Source organism: Corvus cornix, chromosome 2 (genome assembly GCF_000738735.6).
Source record: "Corvus cornix cornix isolate S_Up_H32 chromosome 2, ASM73873v5, whole genome shotgun sequence".
NCBI classification, from domain to species: Eukaryota; Metazoa; Chordata; class Aves; order Passeriformes; family Corvidae; genus Corvus; species Corvus cornix.
This window is the reverse complement of record NC_046333.1, coordinates 154,218,544-154,239,033: the sequence shown is the minus strand read 5'-3', so window position 1 is coordinate 154,239,033 and position 20,490 is coordinate 154,218,544. Positions and strand designations below refer to the sequence as shown.

Genomic DNA, 20,490 nt, shown 5'->3' with positions numbered 1-20,490 from the left:
GGGTGCAGGGGGACAGCTGGGGTGCTGCTGTTTCGGGGGGGGTCCTGGGACTGATGGTGTGTCTCCTCCAGACCCAGCTGTCCCCTGGCCCGCGCGGCGCGTACCGGGAGTGCCTGGGCAAGCTGGAACTGCAGTACGCCAAGCTGCTGGTGAGGGCTGGAGGGGTGGGGGGCAGACGTGGGGGGACCTGCTGGGGACATGTGGCTTGGGAGGTCATGGGGGGTAGACATGAAGGGACCTGCTGGGGAGGGGGTGTGTGACATGAGGGGGCTCTGCTGGTGGGGTGTGAGATGGGAGGGACCTGGCGGGGGTGTGTGACACGTGAGAGAGACCTGCTGGAAGAGGGTGTGACAGGAGGGGGGGACGGTGGTGTGGTGGTGGGGGGGTCATGCCGGGGAGGAGTGTGTGAGGGCTTTTGGGAGGAGGATGGGGGAGATGTGTGGGAAGGAGGATGCAGGACATGGGGGGGAAGTGGGGAGGAGGATGAGGGAGGACAGAGGGTGGTGGGGGGAGCAGCCCTGTGGGGAGGAGCGTGTGGGGTGTGGCCGTGCAGGGCAAGGGTGCAGCTGCAAACCACCCCCCCGTGCCTCCCCAGAACTCCTCCAAGTCGCGGCTGCGGCACCTGGAGAGTCTCCATGGCTTCGTCAGTGCTGCCACCAAAGAGCTGCTGTGGCTGAGCGAGCGCGAGGAGGAGGAGGTGGCCTTTGACTGGAGCCACAACAACCCCGCCATGGCTGCCAAGAAGGAGAGTTACTCGGTACGGGCACGGCGGGTGACGCATGGGCACGGACACGGGGATGGGTGTAGACATGACATGGGCACTGTGATGGGCATGGACATGGACATGGGCACGGGGATGGACATGGACGCAGGGATGGGTGTGGAAACGGACAAAGATGGGCATGGCCATGACATGGACATGCATGTGGGCAGACACACATGGAGGACACCTGCTGCACGTGGGGACACGTCCACGGACACACGCATGTGTGCCATCCCTGCACAGACACGCACACGTGTGCCATCCCCACACATGGGCACACGCACGTGTGCCATCCCCGCACAGACACGCACACGTGTGCCATCCCCACACATGGGCACACGCACGTGTGCCATCCCCGCACAGACACGCACACGTGTGCCATCCCTGCACAGACACGCACACGTGTGCCATCCCCACAGACACACACACGTGTGCCATCCCTGCACAGACACACACACGTGTGCCATCCCTGCAACAGACACGCACACGTGTGCCATCCCCACACACGGACACGCACACGTGTGCCATCCCCACACACAGACACGCACACGTGTGCCATTCCTACACATGGACACGCACACGGCTGTGCCATGTGGTCCCCTCCCTGCTATGTGGCACTGAGTCCCTGTGTCCCCCTAACACCCAGAACCCCCAGAACCCTTCTGAGCACGCCCAGGGCCCCCCTGGCACACACAGCCCCAGCTGTGCGCATGCACACAGAGCTGTGCACACGTGTGCCCAGCTGTGCTGACGTGTGCACACACACACACACGTGCCCAGCTGTGCTGACGTGCACATGCGCACACACACACACGTGTGCCCAGCTGTGCTGACATGTGCACACACACACACATGTGCCCAGCTGTGCTGACGTGTACACACACACACACGTGTGCCCAGCTGTGCTGATGTGCGCACACACACACACACGTGTGCCCAGCTGTGCTGACGTGCACATGCGCGCACACACACACACACACGTGTGCCCAGCTGTGCTGACGTGTGCACACACACACATGTGCCCCGCTGTGCTGACGTGCACATGCGCACACACACACACACGTGTGCCCAGCTGTGCTGACGTGTGCACACACACACACACGTGCCCAGCTGTGCTGACGTGCACATGCGCACACACACATGTGCCCAGCTGTGCTGACGTGCACACACACAGACACACACACACGTGTGCCCAGCTGTGCTGACATGTGCACATGCACACACACACACACACATGTGCCCAGCTGTGCTGACGTGTACACACACACGTGTGCCCAGCTGTGCTGATGTGTGCACACACACACACACACGTGTGCCCAGCTGTGCTGACGTGCACATGCGCACACACACACACACACGTGTGCCCAGCTGTGCTGACGTGTGCACACACACGTGCCCAGCTGTGCTGTGTGCACACACACACACACACGTGTGCCCAGCTGTGCTGACGTGCACATGCACACACACACACACACATGTGCCCAGCTGTGCTGACGTGTACACACACACACACGTGTGCCCAGCTGTGCTGATGTGTGCACACACACACACACGTGTGCCCAGCTGTGCTGACGTGCACATGCGCACACACACACACACACACGTGTGCCCAGCTGTGCTGACGTGTGCACACACACGTGCCCAGCTGTGCTGACGTGCACATGCGCACACACACACACACGTGTGCCCAGCTGTGCTGACGTGTGCACAGACACACACACATGTGCCCAGCTGTGCTGACGTGTGCACACACACAGACACACACACACGTGCCCAGCTGTGCTGACGTGCACATGCGCACACACACACACGTGTGCCCAGCTGTGCTGACGTGTGCACACACACACACACATGTGCCCAGCTGTGCTGACGTGTGCACACACACAGACACACACACACGTGCCCAGCTGTGCTGACGTGTGCGCACACACACACACACGTGTGTGTGTGTGAGCCCTGACCTTCCCCCTGCCCCCGCCCTGCCCTGCACACGTGTGTGAGCCCTGATCCCGCCCCAGGCGCTGATGCGGGAGCTGGAGCTGCGGGAGCGGCGGATCCAGGAGCTGCGGAGCTCGGGGGAGCGGCTGCTGCGTGAGGAGCACCCCGGCGCGCAGACACTGGAGGTGGAGGACACGGGGGAGAGTGGGGGTGGCATGGGGGGGCTTTGGGGGAGCGGCTGTTCTGTGAGGAGCAACCCGGGGCACAAACGGTGGAGGTGGGTGTGGGGCTGGGGGGCTGCAGGGACTGGGGGATCTGGGAGGGTGCGAGGAATCTGAAGGGGGCCTGGGGGTCTCAGTGACCTTGGGGGCCCTGAAGGGGCTGGGAGAATCTGAGGGACACCTTGGGGCCCTGGTGGGTTGGGGAAGGGGGTTCAGGAGGGTCTGGGCGCTGGGGGTCAGCTGTGTGGGGTGCAGTGAGTGCTGGGGGTCACTGGTGTGGCTGCCTCTACCAGCGTGGGTGCAGGTCAGGTGAGGGTGCAGGTGGTGGCCCCTGTAGCGGTGCCGGTGCCCTCGGTGCCAGCCCCGGTGTCCCCCTGCTCCCCCAGGCGTTCCTGGCAGCGCTGCAGACCCAGTGGAGCTGGATGCTCCAGCTCTGCTGCTGCATCGAGACCCACCTGAAGGAGAACACCAACTACTTCCAGGTATGGGGGGTGCCAGGGAGGGGCTGGGGGCGGGAGGGAGGGAGGGTGTGACCCCAGTGCTGACCCCTGGGCCCCCAGTTCTTCACCGAGGTGCGGGAGGCCGAGGAGCTGCTGCGAAAGACGGAGGAGACGATGCGGCGCAAGTTCAGCTGCGACCGCGGCACCACGGCCACGCGCCTTGAGGACCTGCTGCAGGACCTTGCGGTGAGGGCACCCTCGAGACCCCCAGGAAGACCCCCCCAGGCCCCGGGGGGACCCCCATAGTGACCCCCAGACACCGGGGGGTTCTCCCCAGTGTGACCCTCCCAAGATGCCTGGAGTGACCCTGCTGCACGACCTTGCAGTGAGGGCGAATGGGACCCCAGGGGGACCACCCAAGTGGACCCCCCCAAGATCCTCAGGGTGACACTTCCAGGGTGGGCCTAGCCCCATGGCAACCCCTGAGGTGACACCCCCCTGCAGCCCCCAGGATGACCCCCAAAATGAGAGTCCCATAACAACCCCCGAGGTGTCCAGCTGCAGAGTGCTGGGGTGCCACCCCCACTGCAGCCCCTGGGATGACCCAAACACATCCATTGCTGCAACAGACCAGGGTGCCCCCCTGCCTCGTATTCTTGACCACTCCTAAACTCCTGGGACCCCCCCAAAATCCCAAGAGCTCCCAAAACCTTTGGGACCTCCTGATATTTCTGAGCTCTCTCGAAAAAACTGGTGTCTCCCTAAAATTCTGATTCCCCTCAACACCATGGGACACCCCAAATCCTGAGGTGCCCCAAACCTGCCCCCACAGGAGCAGAAGGAGCAGCTGGCAGAGTTGGGGGTGCAGCTTGGGGGTCTCTCCCGCCGCGCCAGGACCCATCGTGCAGCTGAAGCCACGCAGCCCCTCGACACCCCTGCAGGGCCGCCCCCCATCCAGGCCGTCTGCGACTACAAGCAAATGGAGGTGTGGTGGGACGTGAGGCTTGGATTAGGGTTGGTTCCCCTGGGGAGGGCATAGGGGGATGTGGGGCAATGTGGGGAGACCTGGTGGATCCAGCACCCCGGTCTGGTGCTGCCCCAGCCCCACAGGGGGACACAGGAGGGGCCCCCCTTCTGGTCTGACACTACCCCAGGGGACATGGGGAGACATGGGAGACCCCCCACCCTTCTCTCGTGCTGCTCCGGCCCCATGAGGGGACGCAAGGGGGGACACAAGTGCCCCCCCACCCAGTCTGAGACCACACCAGCCTCAGAGGGGAATATGGGGGGACACTGGGGAATATGGGAGAGGAACAGGAGGACACAGGGGCCCCTGCCCCACCCTGATCCCCTGCCCCGCAGGTGACGGTGCACAAGAACGACACCTGTGCCCTGGTGAGCCACGCGCAGCCGCAGCAATGGCGGGTTGCTGAGCGCCAGCGGCAGTGAGGCCGTCGTCCCTTCGGTCTGCTTCCTCCTGCCGCCCCCCAACAAGGAGGCTCTGGATGCGGTGCACAGGTGTGGACAGTGACCCTGCACCCCCCCCCCGGGTTCCCCTGTGTTCCCCCTCTGACTCCACATCCCCGCAGGCTCGAGACCACGCACCAGCAGCTGCTGGGGCTGTGGCAGCAGCTGCACCAGGACCTGCGGAGCCTCCGTGCCTGGCAGTACCTGACCCGGGACATCCAGCAGATTCAGTCCTGGACGCACATCACGGTGAGTTCCCCGGGGGTCCCAGGGTGGCACAGGGGTCCCAGGGGTCCCAACAGGGGTTGACATGGCCATGCCCCCCCAGTTCCGCACGCTGCCAGCCGAGGAGGTGCGTCAGGTCCTGCGCAGCCTGGAGAGCCACTACCAGGAGTTCCTGCGGGACAGCCAGGACGCCCAGAGCTTCCAGCCCGACGACCGGCTGCAGGTGGAGCGCGACTACAACGCCTGCACTCACAAATACGAGCTGCTGCTGCGTAGCCAGGAGAAAGGTGGGTGTCCCCTGTCTGCCTTCTCTGAAAGGTGGGTGTCGCCAGGGTTTTCCCAGGTGCTGAGCATCCTCAGTTCCCTGTGGTGTCCCTGGGGTATCTCCATGGTGCTGAGCTGTCCCCTCTCCTCACCTTGGCTCCCCAGGGTGTCCCCCGGGTTCTGAGCCATCCCTGCATCCCTTGCTCCCTGCCGTGGGTCCCCTTGTTGTCCCCACAGTTTCCAAGGGTGTTGAGCCATCCCTGTGTCCCCTCTCCCTGCTGTGGGTCCCCAGGATGTCCCCAGGGTGCTGAGCCATCCTGGTGTCACTGTGGGTCCCCGTGGTGTCCCCATGGTGTCTCAGGGCACTGAGCCACCCCCCTGTCCCCGCAGGAGAGCAGGACGAGTCTCTTTGCAAGAGCTACATCTCGCAGCTGAAGGACATCCGGCTGCAGCTGGAGAGCTGCGAGAGCCGCACCGTGCACCGCCTGCGCCTGCCCCTTGAGGCCGACCCCCTGCGGGAGTGTGCCCAGCGCCAGGCTGAGCAGCAGGTGTGTGACACACGTGTGACACGTGTGGTGTGCACAGATGGGGACTTCAGTGCCAGGATGGGCTTGGGGGAACGGTTTGGGTTGGAAAAGCTTTCAGAGCCCATTCAGTCCCCCAGCACTGCCAAGGCCACCCCTGACCGTGTCCCCAGGTGCCACATCCACGTGGCTGTTAAATCTCCCCAGGGATGGCACTCCACCCCTGCCCTGGGCAGGTGCACCAGGGCTGGACAGCCCTTTGCAGGAGGAGTTTTCCCAATATCCCTCCTAACCCTCCCCTGTCCACCTACCCTGACAGGCTGCAGACCCTTCCCCTGCTCCACTCCTCCTTGGGTCCACGGGGGTGGGGCGAGCATTCAGTCGGGGGTTGGCCCTGACCTGCAGCTGGCAAGGATTGAGGGACTCCTTCCCTGCAGCAAACCCACCTGGAGCTGGAGGGCATCCAGAAGAACCTGGCCAAGGTCAGCGAGAAGACGGAGCAGGTGCTGGCGCAGCCAGAGCAGGCGGGCTCAGCCCCTGTGCTGCGCTCCGAGCTGGAGGTCACCCTGCGGAAGATGGAGCAGGTGTACAGCCTCTCCAGCATCTACCTGGAGAAGTGAGTGAGCCCTGGCACCGACACTGCACAGCTCCTCGGCCCCCGGGCTGGGAACAGGCCTGGGCAGCTGGGAGGCCACGGGGAGTCTGGGGAGAGCCAGCGTGCCTTTCCCTTTCTTTTCCTTCCCTCTTCCCTTCTTCCTTTTTTTTTTTCTTTTTCCCTTTTCCTTCCCTCCTGGCTCTGTGGTGCCGCTCTGGCTGAGCTGTCCCACTCCCATCCTGATCCCAGCTAATCCATCCTCCCATCCCACTCCTGCTCCCGGCTGATTCTGTCCCTCTGCCGCAGGCTGAAGACCATCGGGCTGGTGATCCGGAGCACGCAGGGGGCTGAGGAGCTGCTCCGCAAGTACGAGGAGCAGCTGAAGGACGTGCAGGCAGTGCCGGCTGACCTGGCTGAGCTGGAGGCCAGCAAGGCCGAGCTGAAGGTACCAGGGGCTCTGGGGGTCCCAAGGGGAGTCAGGGGGTGGCTGAGGACACCGTGGCCGGCCCTGACCACTGCCTATCTGCCGCAGCGGCTGCGGGCACAGGCCGAGGGGCACCAGCCCTTCTTCAGCACGCTGGAGACTGACCTGGGCAAGGCCAAGGATGTCAACGAGCGGATGGTCCGCGGCCACAGCGAGCGGGACGTGGACCTGGAGCGGTACCGGGAGCGGGTGCAGCAGCTGCTGGAGCGCTGGCAGGCAGTGCTGGGCCAGGCTGACCTGCGCCAGCGCGAGCTGGACCAGCTGGGCCGCCAGCTGCGCTACTACCGGCAGAGCTGCGACACGCTGCGCCAGTGGATCCGCGATGCCCGGCAGCGCCAGGAGGCCATCCAGGCCGTGCCCATCACCGACAGCCAGACCGTGCGCGAGCAGCTGCTGCAGGAGAAGGTAGTGCTGGCCGTGGGGCAAGGGGTGCTCCCGGCCATCCCCAGCAGGGTGAGGGGCGTGCCTGGCTATCCCCAATGGGGCAAGGGGTGCTCCTGGGCGTTCCCCAGCAGGACAAGGGGTGCTCTCAGCTATCCCTGGCTGTGGCAGGGTAAGGGATTCACCTGGCCATCCCCAGCAGAGTGCAGGCTGCCCCTGCCCATCTCTGTCTGAGGCAGAGTGAGGGGAGTGCCCAGTCGTCTGCAGTCATGGCAGGTTGAGTGTTGCTCTGGGGTGGCTGCAGCAGGATGGGGGACCATCCCTGGCCATGGCACGTGGTGGGTGCTCTCAGCCATCCCCAGTGGGATGGGGGGTGTTCCTGACCATTTTTGGCTGCAGCAGGGTGAAGGGTGCTCCCAGCCATTCCCAGCCATGGCAGGGCAAGTGGTGCTCTTGGCCATCCCCGGCCATGGTGGGGTGTGCTCTTGGGTGGCTGTGGGGTGCCTGGGCTCACCCCCACGTGTCTCCCCAGAAACTGCTGGAGGAATGTGAGCAGCACAAGGAGAAGGTGGAGGAGTGCCAGCGCTATGCCAAGCAGTACATCGACGCCATCAAGGTGTGCCCAATGTCTGGGGGGCCGGGGCTGGTGGGGTGCTGGGGAGGCAGCACTATGTCCTGCAGAGGGGTGGGGTCACAGAGCCGTGGCCAGGGGGCTTGCTGGGCATAGCAGAGCTTTGATCACTGTCTCCTCATCAGGACTATGAGCTGCAGCTGGTGAGCTTCAAGGCACAGGTGGAGCCGATGGCATCGCCGGCCAAGAAGCCCAAAGTGCAGTCGGCGTCTGACAGCATCATCCAGGAGGTGAGGGGCGGGTCACTGCCACTGGCCTGGGATGTCCCACAGCTCTTGGGGCATGGCTGCTCACTGAAGGGGTGGACTTGGGGGTGTGGTGCGTGGTCTTGCCTCCATGCAGCCCCATCTTTGCTGGGGTACTGGTGGGCTGCGGGTATGCTCCCCTCTCTCCTGCTGACCCACTGTCTCTGCAGTACGTGGACCTGCGGACGCAGTTCAGCGAGCTGACCACGCTCACCACCCAGTACATCAAGTTCATCACTGAGACACTGCGGCGGCTGGAGGAGGAGGAGGTAGGGAGCGGTGCAGGCCGGCATGGCTGGCTGTACAACCAAAAGGAACACGGTTCACGGGCTCTCCAGCCCCATCACTAACGGCAGCCCATGGCCATGACTCCAGCCCCATCACTAACGGCAGCCCACGGCCATGACTCTGGCCCCATCACTAACACTGGCCCCTGGCTGTGGCTCTGGCCCAAGCCCCATCACTAACGGTGGCCCCTGGCTGTGGCTCTGGCCCAAGCCCCATCACTAACAGTGGCCCCTGGCTGTGGCTCCAGCCCAAGCCCCATCACTAACGGTGGCCCCTGGCTGTGGCTCCAGCCCCATCACTAACGGTGGCCCCTGGCTGTGGCTCCAGCCCCATTACTAACATGGGCCCATGGCTGTGGCTCCAGACCCATCACTAATATTGGCCCACAGCCATGACTCTGGCCCTATCACTAATACTGGCCCACGGCCTCTAGCTCCTGCTCTCTGCTGGGCTCCTGGGAGCAAGGCTGCTGGCTCTGGGTACAGTGGGTCTCTGAGCCAAGCTGGCTCTGGGCACCGGGGTCTCTGGTGTGACTGGTGGTAGGAGGCACTTCCCAGATACACGTAGTGCAGTCAGGACCTGCCTGCGCATGCTGCTGTGCTGGGCGCTGGCCCGCGGGGTCTGGCGTGGGGTAACCTCTCTAACTCTTGGTTTCTGCCCTTGGAGCTGCTTTGCCAGTGCTTTTTCTTGGGGAATATTTGTGTTGGTGGGGATCAAATGGAGGGTAAAAAACCAGGATGACTCTGGCAGCCATGCACCAGGTACTCACTCTGCGCATGCCTTCTCCCCACGGCACCCTCCGCCTCCCCCACGGCTCACCCTCTCCTCCTCGCCCTCCTCTACCTCTGTGCTGCTCCGGGATCAGGGGTCCAGTGCGGGGTCTGGCTCCCCTGCATGCGCTGCCTGTGCCCGGGCCCTGCAGAGCGTGAGGCTGCCTTGCTCACAGTGCATGTGGTGCGCGCGCTGCGGCACGGCCCCGAGCCAGGCACCAGCCGTGTCGGCCCTTTGGCAAACCCTGCTCCCAGTTGCCTGGAGAGGGCTGGGAGGGGTTTGAACCAGCTGAACTGCTCTCTCCTGTTGAGGCTTTCCCGTCAGGGAAGGCTCTGCTGGCACCGACCTCACACCGCTCCCCTCTGTTCTGCTCCTGGTGCTCCGGCCATCTCTTTCCTTTCCCCACGGCAGGGGCTGTCTGTGCCAGCCCCCTCGCAGGGGGAGCCATGGTGATGGTGTGCACGCTGCTCGCATCGTCTTCATCGCTTGGGCTCCGCTCGCTCTCTGTCCCTTCTCTCTGGAACGTGGCTTCCTGCGCTGCTGTCTGGCTCCTGTTGCCTGTCTGCCTGTGCTATCGTGTGTCCCCTGTCCTGCCATATATCTTCTGGAAGCTGGTGTCACCGGCTCGTGCGGTGGCCCAGGGGCCGAAGCCATTCCACGCGCATCTGCCACCCCTCCGCTGTCTCGGCAGTGTGTGGCTGGGCCAGCATCGATTCCACGGCTCGATCGCATCCCTTGTGATTTGTCTCTTTCTCCCCTCTCTGTCCCCTGCACCCTCTTTCCCCTCCAGAAAGCCGCCGAGAAGCTGAAGGAGGAGGAGAGGAAGCGGCTGGCGGAGGTGGAGGCGCAGCTGGAGAAGCAGCGGCAGCTGGCCGAGGCCCACGCCAAAGCCAAGGCACAGGCAGAGGCGGAGGCACGGGAGCTGCAGCTCCGCATGCAGGAGGAGGTCACCCGGCGGGAGGTGGTGGCCGTGGATGCCGAGCAGCAGAAGCAGAACATCCAGCAGGAGCTGATGCAGCTGCGGCAGAACTCAGACCACCAGATCAAGTCCAAGGAGAAGCTGATCGAGGAGGCTGAATACAACCGCAAGAAAGTGGAGGAGGAGATCCGCCTCATCCGCCTCCAGCTGGAGAGCACCGAGAAGCAGCGGGAGGGTGCAGAGACGGAGCTGCAGGAGCTGCGGGCACGTGCTGAAGAGGCTGAGCGGCAGAAGCGCCAGGCACAGGAGGAGGCCGAGCGCCTGCGCCGGCAGGTGAAGGAGGAGAGCCAGAAGAAGCGGGAGGCGGAGGAGGAGCTGAAGCGCAAGGTGCAGGCTGAGCGCGAAGCGGCACGGGAGAAGCAGAAGGCAGTGGCGGACCTGGAACAGCTGCGGCTTCAGGCGGAGGAGGCTGAGCGACGCATGCGGCAGGCAGAGGCCGAGAAGGAGCGGCAGATCCAGGTGGCCCAGGAGGTGGCCCAGCGCAGTGCCGAGGCTGAGCTGCAGAGCAAGAGGCTCTCTTTCGCCGAGAAGACGGCGCAGCTGGAGCTGTCACTACAGCAGGAGCATGATGTGGTGGCCCAACTGCAGGAGGAGGCTGAGCGGCTGAAGAAGCAGCAGCTGGAGGCTGAGCGCTCGCGGGAGGAGGCTGAGAAGGAGCTGGAGCACTGGCGGCAGAAGGCCAACGAGGCACTGCGCCTACGGTTGCAGGCCGAAGAGGTGGCCCACAAGAAGTCGCTGGCGCAGGAGGAGGCTGAGAAACAGAAGGAGGATGCAGAGCGCGAGGCCCGCAAGCGCGCCAAGGCAGAGGAGGCAGCCCTGCGGCAGAAGGAGCTGGCGGAGGAAGAGCTGGAAAAGCAGCGGGAGCTGGCAGAGGGCACAGCCCAGCAGAAGCTGGCGGCGGAGCACGAGCTGATCCGGCTGAAGGCAGAGATGGAGAATGGAGAGCAGCAGCGCCTGCTCCTGGAGGAAGAGCTCTCGCGGTTGAAAGGGGAGGTAAACGAGGCCATCCAGAGGAGGAAAGAGCTGGAGGAGGAGCTGGCCAAGCTGCGGGCAGAGATGGAGGTCTTGCTGGAGAGCAAGGCCAAGACAGAGGAGGAGTCACGCTCCAGCAGCGAGAAGTCCAAGCAGCGGCTGGAGGCAGAGGCCAACAAGCTGCGGGAGCTGGCCGAGGAGGCCGCTCGCCTGCGCGCCCTCTCTGAGGAGGCCAAGCGGCAGCGGCAGCTCGCAGAGGAGGAGGCCGGCCGGCAACGGGCTGAGGCTGAACGCATCCTGAAGGAGAAGCTTGCAGCCATCAACGAGGCCTCACGGCTGAAGGCAGAGGCAGAGATCACGCTGAAGGAGAAGGAGGCAGAGAACGAGCGGCTGCGGCGGCTGGCGGAGGACGAGGCCTACCAGCGCAAGCTGCTGGAGGAGCAGGCGGCCCAGCACAAACAGGACATCGAGGAGAAGATTGCGCTGCTGAAGCGCTCCTCAGAGAGCGAGCTGGAGCGGCAGAAGGGGCTTGTGGAGGATACACTGCGGCAGCGGCGACAGGTGGAGGAGGAGATCCGTGCCCTCAAGGCCAGCTTCGAGAGGGCCTCGGCTGGCAAGAGCGAGCTGGAGCGGGAGCTGAACCGCATCCGTGGGGAGGCAGAGGAGGTGCAGCGCAGCCGGGAGCAGGCGGAGCAGGAGGCTGAGCGGCAGCGGGCGCTGGCGCTGGAGGAGGAGGGCCGGCGGCGTGAGGCCGAAGAAAAGGTGCAGGCCATCCTGGCAGCCGAGGAGGAAGCTGGGCGGCAGCGGCGGCTGGCCCTGGAGGAGGTGGAGCGGCTGCGGGCCATGGTGGAGGAGGCGCGGCGGCAGAAGGAGCTTGCGGAGAAGGAGTCAGAGAGGCAGATCCAGCTGGCACGGGAGGCAGCACAGAAGCGGATCGCAGCGGAGGAGAAAGCACACCTGGCTGCCGTGCAGCAGAAGGAGCAGGAGCTGCTACAGACGCGCCAGCAGGAGCAGAGCCTCCTGGACCGGCTGCGCGAGGAGGCTGAGCGGGCCCGGCGGGCAGCTGAGGAGGCCGAGTTTGCCCGTAGCAAGGCCGAGCAGGATGCCAGCTTGTCTCGGCAGCGCGTGGAGGAGGCTGAGCGGCTGAAGCAGCGGGCAGAGGAGGAGGCGCAGGCCAAGGCACAGGCACAGGCTGACGCAGAGAAGCTGCGGAAGGAGGCCGAGCTGGAGGCGGCAAAACGGGCACAGGCAGAGCAGGCAGCCCTGCGGCAGAAGCAGCTGGCCGATGCCGAGATGGAGAAGCACAAGAAGTTTGCCGAGCAGACACTGCGGCAGAAGGCGCAGGTGGAGCAGGAGCTGACCAAGGTGAAGTTGCAGCTGGATGAGACAGACCACCAGAAGGGCATCCTGGATGAGGAGCTGCAGCGGCTGAAGGAGGAGGTGACAGACGCTGTCCGGCAGAAGGCCCAGGTGGAGGAGGAGCTCTTCAAGGTCCGGGTGCAGATGGAAGAGCTGGCCAAGCTGAAGAGCCGCATTGAGGAGGAGAACAAGGCGCTGATCCTCAAGGACAAGGACAACACGCAGAAGTTCCTGGCGGAGGAGGCAGAGAAGATGAAGCAGGTGGCAGAGGAGGTGGCCCGGCTGAGTGTGGAGGCGCAGGAGGCCGCCCGCATGCGGCAGCTGGCTGAGGACGACCTGGCGCAGCAGCGGGCGCTGGCAGAGAAGATGCTGAAGGAGAAGATGCAGGCGGTGCAGGAGGCCACGCGGCTGCGGGCTGAGGCTGAGGTCCTGCAGAAGCAGAAAGATCTGGCGCAGGAACACGCCAAGAAGCTGCAGGAGGACAAGGAACAGATGCAGCAGCGCCTGGCTGAGGAGACCGAGGGCTTCCAGAAGACGCTGGAGGCCGAGCGCCGGCGGCAGCTGGACATCACGGCTGAGGCTGAGCGCCTCAAGCTGCAAGTGGCGGAGATGAGCATGGCCCAGGCCAAGGCTGAGGAGGAAGCCAAGCGGTTCAAGAAGCAGGCGGAGGAGATCAGTGAGAGGCTGCACGAGACTGAGCTGGCCACACAGGAGAAGATGACGATGGTGCACACCCTGGAGATCCAGCGGCACCAGAGCGATGAGGACGCGGAAAAGCTGCGTAAGGCCATCGCTGACCTGGAGAAGGAGAAGGAGAAGCTAAAGCAGGAGGCGGCGCTGCTGCAGCAGAAAGCAGAGGAGGTACTGGGCTGCGGGTCCCCCTTAGTGGTGGTGGTACACAGGGAGCTGTCCCTCTCCCCAGCCAGTCCACACCATCTCTGGCCAGGTCCCCAAGGACCGTCACTGGGGATGGTGGGGCAGGACCCCCCGTGCAGGTCAGGGATGTGCATAGAGCTACGGGCAGTGAAGCAAACCCCTCAGGCAGCGTCGGAGCAGGACCCCAAACCCCTGGAGCCGTGGAGGGGGGATCCCCACTGCCTGGGCCAGCTCTTCCACCCCATGGCACATCCTGCCGTGTTCCTCTCTGTGTCCAGCTCCCAGCCTTAATGCCAGGGGTTCCCTTGTGTCCTCCCCTTGCTCATCCTGCCCCATGTTGTGTGTGGCTCCCTAACCTCGGCTCTGCTCCTTAACTCTTACCTGATGGAGGGAGTGTGTGGGTAACTTCCGTGCCACCCCTGCCGCCTGTCCCCCTGCCTCAGCCCACCCCCAGTCCCCCACTGACCTCCTAGGTGTCTGACCACTGTCCTCTCTCCCACCCCAGATGCAGGTGGCCCAGCAGGCTCAGCTCCGTCAGGAGACGCAGCTCCTCCAGCAGAGCTTCCTGACGGAGAAGGATGCCCTGCTGCAGAAGGAGAAATTAATTGAGGAGGAGAAATCGAAGCTGGAGAAGCTCTTTAAGGACGAGGTGAACAAAGCCCAGAACCTGAAGGCAGAGCAGGAGCGGCAGCAGCAGGAGATGGAGCAGGAGAAGCAGCAGTTGAAAGCTATGTTAGATGAAGCCAAAAAGCATCAGAAAGAAGCTGAGGAAAATGTCCGGCACAAGCAGGAGGAGCTACAGCAGCTGGAGAGGCAGCGACAGCAGCAGGAAAAACTTCTGGAAGAAGAGAATAAGAAGCTGAGGGAGAGGCTCGAGCAGATGCAGGAGGAGTACAAGGCTGCCCTGGCCCAGAGACGGGAGATCATGATCCAGACCGATGACCTGCCTGGGGAGGCCGTGGTTACGACAACGCAGCTGTTGGACATCAAGGCTGTGCCCAATGGCCGGGATGCAGTGGACGGCTTAGCCCAGAATGGGGAGCCGGAGTTCGCCTTTGACGGCATCCGGCAGAAGGTGTCAGCAGAGAAGCTGGCTGATGCCGGCATTCTGAGCAGGGAGAGCTTAGACAAGTTGGCGAAGGGTGTCGTGAGTGTGGGCGAGCTCTCTCAGAGGGAGGATGTCAAGAAGTACCTGCAGGGCAAGAGCAGCATTGCCGGTCTGCTGATCAAACCCTCCAATCAGAAGATGAGCATCTACGAAGCCATGAAGAAGAAGCTGCTCAGCCCAGGCACAGCACTGGTGCTCCTGGAGGCACAGGCTGCTTCTGGCTTCATCATCGACCCTGTGCGGAATGCAAGGCTCTCAGTGAACGAGGCAGTGCGAGAGGGAGTGATCGGGCCAGAGCTGCACAACAAGATGCTGTCGGCCGAGCGGGCTGTCACCGGCTACAAGGATCCATACACAGGTGACAAAATCTCCCTGTTCCAGGCCATGCAGAAGGATCTCATCGTCAGGGATCACGGCATCCGCCTTCTCGAGGCCCAGATCGCCACCGGCGGCATCATCGATCCTGTCAACAGTCACCGTCTGCCTGTGGAAGCTGCCTACAAGCGTGGCTACTTTGATGAGGAGATGAATCAGATCCTGTCTGACCCCACTGATGACACCAAGGGCTTCTTCGACCCCAACACTCAGGAGAACCTCACCTACCTGCAGCTCATGGAGCGGTGTGTGACTGACCCAGACACAGGACTGTGCCTCCTGCCCCTCACTGACCAAGCAGCCAAAGCTAGAGAGCTGGTCTACACTGACAAGGAAGCCAAGGATGTCTTCAAGAAGGCCACAGTGACAGCACCGTTTGGCAAGTTCCAAGGGAAGACAATGACCATCTGGGAGCTCATCAACTCTGAATACTTCACTGAGGACCAAAGGCGGGACCTGATCCAGCAGTACAGGACTGGCAAGATCACGGTGGAGAAGATCATCAAGATCGTCATCACGGTTGTGGAGGAAAGTGAGAAAAAGAGCCAGATGTGCTTTGAGGGCCTGCGGGGCCCTGTGCCCGCCGCTGAGCTGCTGGAGAGCAAGATCATCAACAAGGACCTCTACAACCAGCTGCACCAGGGCAAGAAGACTGTAAAGGATGTGGCAGAGATGGAGTCCGTACGGCAGTACCTGAAGGGCACGGATGCCATCGCTGGCGTCCTGGTGGAGTCGACTGGCCAGAAGTTCACCTTCTACGAGGCCCTGAAGAGAAACCTGCTGAAGCCAGAGGTTGCCCTGTCCCTGCTGGAGGCGCAGGCTGCCACTGGCTACATCATCGACCCTGTGGGTAACAAACTTTTCTCAGTGGATGAGGCAGTGAAGGCTGAGGTGGTGGGGCCAGAGTTCCACGAGAAGCTGCTGTCAGCAGAGAAGGCAGTGACCGGCTACAAGGATCCCTACACAGGTCAGACGGTTTCCCTCTACCAAGCACTCCAGAAGGGCCTCATCCCCAGCGACACTGGGCTCCGGCTGCTGGATGTCCAGCTTGCCACTGGTGGCATCATTGACCCTGTCAACAGTCACCGGCTCCCACTTGAGGTCGCCTACAAGCGCGGCTACTTCGACCGGGAGATAAACAAGGCGCTGGCTGAGCTCCGAGATGATGCCAAGGCTTTCTACTGTCCCAACACCCAGGAGCACCTCACCTATGCCCAGCTGCAGAAGAGTTGCCACCGTGACAAGCAGACTGGCCTGTGCCTGCTGCCCCTGTCTGACAAGGCAATCCAGTCACAGCAGGAGGAGGTCTACACCGACAGCCAAGCCAAGGAGTGCTTTGACAAAGCAACCATAGAGGTCCCAGTGGGCAGCATGAAGGGCCAGACGATGACCATCTGGGAACTGATCCACTCCGAATACTTCACGGAGGAGCACAGGCGGGAGCTGCTCCGACAGTACAAGACTGGCAAAGTGACAATCGAGAAGATCATCAAGATAGTGATCACCATCATCGAGGAGGCAGAGACCAAAAAGCAGGAGAAACTGACATTCAGTGGTCTGCGGGCACCGGTACCAGCCAGCGAGCTGCTGGAGTCCTGCATCATCAGCAAAACCCAGTACGAGCAGCTGAAGGAAGGCAAGAAATCGGTGAAGGACCTCTCTGAGACAGATGCGGTGAGGAGATTCCTGCATGGCAGTGACTGCATTGCTGGTGTTTATGTAGAGGCCACCAAGGAGAAGCTGAACATCTACGAGGCCATGAAGAGGAATCTGCTGAGGCCCAGCACTGCTGTGGTCCTCCTGGAGGCCCAGGCAGCCACTGGGTTCTTGATCGACCCTGTGAAGAACCGTAAACTGTACGTCAACGAGGCAGTGAAGGCTGGCATTGTCGGGCCTGAGCTGCACGAGAAGCTGCTGTCGGCCGAGAAGGCTGTCACAGGGTACAAGGATCCCTACTCGGGCGATACCATCTCCCTGTTCCAGGCCATGAAGAAAGGGCTGATTGTCAAGGAGCATGGCATCCGCCTGCTCGAGGCCCAGATCGCCACCGGTGGCATCATCGACCCCGTGCACAGCCACCGCCTGCCCGTGGAGGTGGCCTACAAGCGTGGCTACTTTGACGAGGAGATGAATCAGATCCTGTCTGACCCCACTGATGACACCAAGGGCTTCTTCGACCCCAACACTCAGGAGAACCTCACCTACCTGCAGCTGAAGGAGAGGTGCATTGAGGATCCCGAGACGGGCCTGTACCTGCTGCCTCTGCGGGAGCCTGAGAAGCCGAAAGTGGTGGAAACCACCCACATGTACACAGAAGCAGAGACACGGAAGGTGTTTGAGGAGACGCAGGTGGACATCCCTGTGGGCAGCCGGGCAGGCTCCTCCATGTCACTGTGGGAGATCATGCACTCGGACCTGCTGCCCGAGGAGCAGCGTAAACATCTCATGGAGGAGTTCCAGTCAGGCCGCGTGTCCAAGGAGCGCATGATCATCATTATCATCGAGATCATTGAGAAGACTGAGATCATCCGGCAGCAGAATCTCACATCCTTTGACTACGTCCGGCGCCGCATCACAGCCGAGGACCTCTATGAGGCCAGGATTATCTCACAGGACATCTACAACCTGCTGAAGCAGGGCTCCAAAACCTTCCGGGAGCTCCTGGACGTGGAGACTGTCTGGAAGTACCTTTATGGGTCGGGCTGCGTGGCTGGCATCTACATCCCCTCCTCCAAGCAGACGCTCAGTGTCTACCAGGCGCTGAAGAAGGGGCTGATCAACTCCGAAGTGGCCCGCTCCCTCCTGGAGGCCCAGGCAGCCACCGGCTTCATGATTGACCCCACAAAGAATGAAATGCTGACCGTTGATGAGGCAGTCAGGAAGGGCGTGGTGGGGCCAGAGATCCACGACCGGCTCCTGTCTGCAGAGAGGGCTGTGACTGGCTACAGAGACCCATACAGTGAACAGAAGATTTCCCTCTTCCAGGCCATGAAGAAGGATCTCATTCCCAGCGAAGAGGCCCTCAAGCTCCTGGATGCCCAAATTGCCACCGGTGGCATCATTGACCCGCACTTGGGCTTCCACCTGCCCCTGGAGGTGGCCTACCAGCGGGGCTTCATCAACAAGGAGACGTATGACATGCTGTCGGAGCCCAGCGAGGTGCGCAGCTACGTGGACCCCTCCACAGATGAGAAGCTCAGCTACACGCAGCTGCTGAAACGGTGCCGGAAGGATGAGAACTCCCGGCTCCTCCTGCTCCCACTCTGCGACACACGGAAGCTCACCTTCCGGGGGCTGAGGAAACAGATCACTGTGGAGGAACTGGTCCGTTCGCAGGTAATGGACGAAGCCACAGCCCAGCGCCTCCAGGAGGGTCTCACCTCTGTCGAGGAGGTCTCTAAGAACCTGAAGAAGTTCCTGGAGGGCACCAGCTGCATTGCTGGTGTCTTTGTGGACTCCACAAAGGAGCGTCTGTCTGTCTACCAGGCCATGAAGAAGGGGATCATCCGGCCTGGCACTGCCTTTGAGCTCCTGGAGGCGCAGGCGGCCACAGGCTACGTCATCGACCCCATCAAGGGCCTCAAGCTGACGGTGGAGGAAGCTGTGCGCATGGGCATTGTGGGCCCTGAGTTCAAGGACAAGCTGCTCTCTGCTGAGAGGGCCGTCACCGGCTACCGGGACCCCTACACTGGAAAGCTCATCTCCCTCTTCCAGGCCATGAAGAAGGGTCTGATCCTGAAGGACCATGGGATCCGCTTGCTGGAGGCGCAGATTGCCACAGGAGGCATCATTGATCCTGAGGAGAGCCACCGCCTGCCTGTGGAGGTGGCCTACAAGAGAGGTCTCTTTGACGAGGAGATGAATGAGATCCTGCTGGACCCCAGTGACGACACCAAGGGCTTCTTTGACCCCAACACGGAGGAGAACCTCACCTACCTGCAGCTCATGGAGCGGTGCATCACGGACCCAGAGACTGGCCTCTGCCTCCTGCCTCTGAAGGAGAAAAAGCGGGAGAGGAAGACCTCCTCCAAGTCCTCCGTCCGCAAGCGCCGGGTGGTGATTGTTGACCCAGAGACGGGCAAGGAGATGTCCGTGTACGAAGCCTATCGCAAGGGCCTCATTGACCACCAGACTTACCTGGAGCTGTCAGAGCAGGAGTGCGAGTGGGAGGAGATCACCACCTCGTCCTCCGATGGCGTAGTGAAGTCAATGATCATCGACAGGCGCTCAGGGCGCCAGTATGACATCGATGACGCCATTGGCAAGGGTCTGATTGACCAGTCAGCCCTGGACCAGTACCGCTCGGGCACCCTCTCCATCACCGAATTTGCTGACATGCTCTCTGGCAACATGGGCGGCTTCCGGTCACGGTCGTCCTCTGTAGGATCCTCCTCCTCCTACACCGTCAGCCCAGCCCTGACACGGACCCAGATCTCCATGTGGACTGACCCGACTGAGGAGACTGGGCCAGTGGCGGGTATCCTGGACACAGACACTCTGGAGAAGGTGTCCATCACGGAGGCAATGCGCCGCAACCTGGTGGACAACATCACAGGGCAGCGTCTGCTGGAAGCCCAGGCCTGCACCGGGGGCATCATTGACCCCAACACCGGTGACAAGTGCACCGTCGCTGATGCGGTCACCAAGGGCCTGGTTGACAAGATCATGGTGGACCGCATCAACCTGGCGCAAAAGGCCTTCTACGGCTTTGAGGACCCGCGGACCAAGACGAAGATGTCGGCGGCGCAGGCACTGAAGAAGGGCTGGCTGTACTATGAGGCTGGGCAGCGGTTCCTGGAGGTGCAGTACTTGACGGGAGGTCTGATCGAGCCCGATGCCCCAGGCCGTGTCTCCCTGGATGAGGCGCTGCAGAAGGGCACCATTGATGCGCGGACTGCCCAGAAGCTGCGGGATGTCAACACCTATTCCAAGTACCTCACCTGCCCCAAGACCAAGCTCAAGATCTCCTACAAGGACGCCATGGACCGGAGCATGATCGAGGACGGGACCGGTCTGCGGCTGCTGGAGGCCTCCTCCCAATCCAGCAAGGGCTACTACAGCCCCTACAACGTCAGCAGCGCCGGCTCCACCTCTGGATCACGCTCAGGCTCTCGCACCGGCTCCCGCTCAGGCTCCCGGCGCGGCAGTTTCGACGCCACTGGCTCCGGCTTCTCCATGACCTTCTCTTCCTCCTCCTACTCCTCCTCGAGTTTCGGGCGCAGATATGCGGGGGGTACCCAGGGCACCATGGAGGTGGCTGCCCTTGCCCTCGCCCTGGCCGCATCCAGAAGCTGCGGGTGGGAGGCGAGCAGGGAGTGCCCCGAGGTGCGTGGGCCCCTGTTCCACGTGGCCTGAGACCTGCCAGCCCCCCGAGGTGCCGCCTCACCTGCTGCGCATGTGGCAACGCTGCTGGCTAATCACTAGTATTTTTTTTTTAATTTTGAACCTCCACTCTTCTCCCAAAGCAGTGCCTCAAGTTTAACCAAAAAGACAAGACTAATAAATTAATATATGCGAATGTGCTGACAGTGTTTGTATATTAAGAGAAAAGAAAGAACACACACTACCCTCCCCTCCCTGTGCC

General features: G+C 62.5%; 1 protein-coding gene across 1 annotated transcript in view; it reads left to right on the top strand.

Annotated features, from left to right (window-relative positions):
* The window catches only part of PLEC (plectin), a 50,317-nt gene extending 29,893 nt beyond the window's left edge, over positions 1–20,424 (top strand). Inside the window, 21 exon segments of the mRNA XM_039548850.1 lie at positions 72–149; positions 596–757; positions 2,782–2,886; positions 3,309–3,404; positions 3,483–3,608; positions 4,195–4,260; positions 4,262–4,307; positions 4,310–4,347; positions 4,725–4,790; positions 4,792–4,880; positions 4,952–5,078; positions 5,158–5,341; positions 5,709–5,866; positions 6,280–6,458; positions 6,744–6,882; positions 6,970–7,326; positions 7,835–7,918; positions 8,059–8,163; positions 8,349–8,447; positions 10,028–13,408; positions 13,929–20,424. Coding sequence (XP_039404784.1) covers positions 72–149; positions 596–757; positions 2,782–2,886; positions 3,309–3,404; positions 3,483–3,608; positions 4,195–4,260; positions 4,262–4,307; positions 4,310–4,347; positions 4,725–4,790; positions 4,792–4,880; positions 4,952–5,078; positions 5,158–5,341; positions 5,709–5,866; positions 6,280–6,458; positions 6,744–6,882; positions 6,970–7,326; positions 7,835–7,918; positions 8,059–8,163; positions 8,349–8,447; positions 10,028–13,408; positions 13,929–20,261 — 12,018 coding nt within the window. The 3' untranslated portion in view covers positions 20,262–20,424.
* The last annotated feature ends 66 nt before the right edge of the window (positions 20,425–20,490 follow it).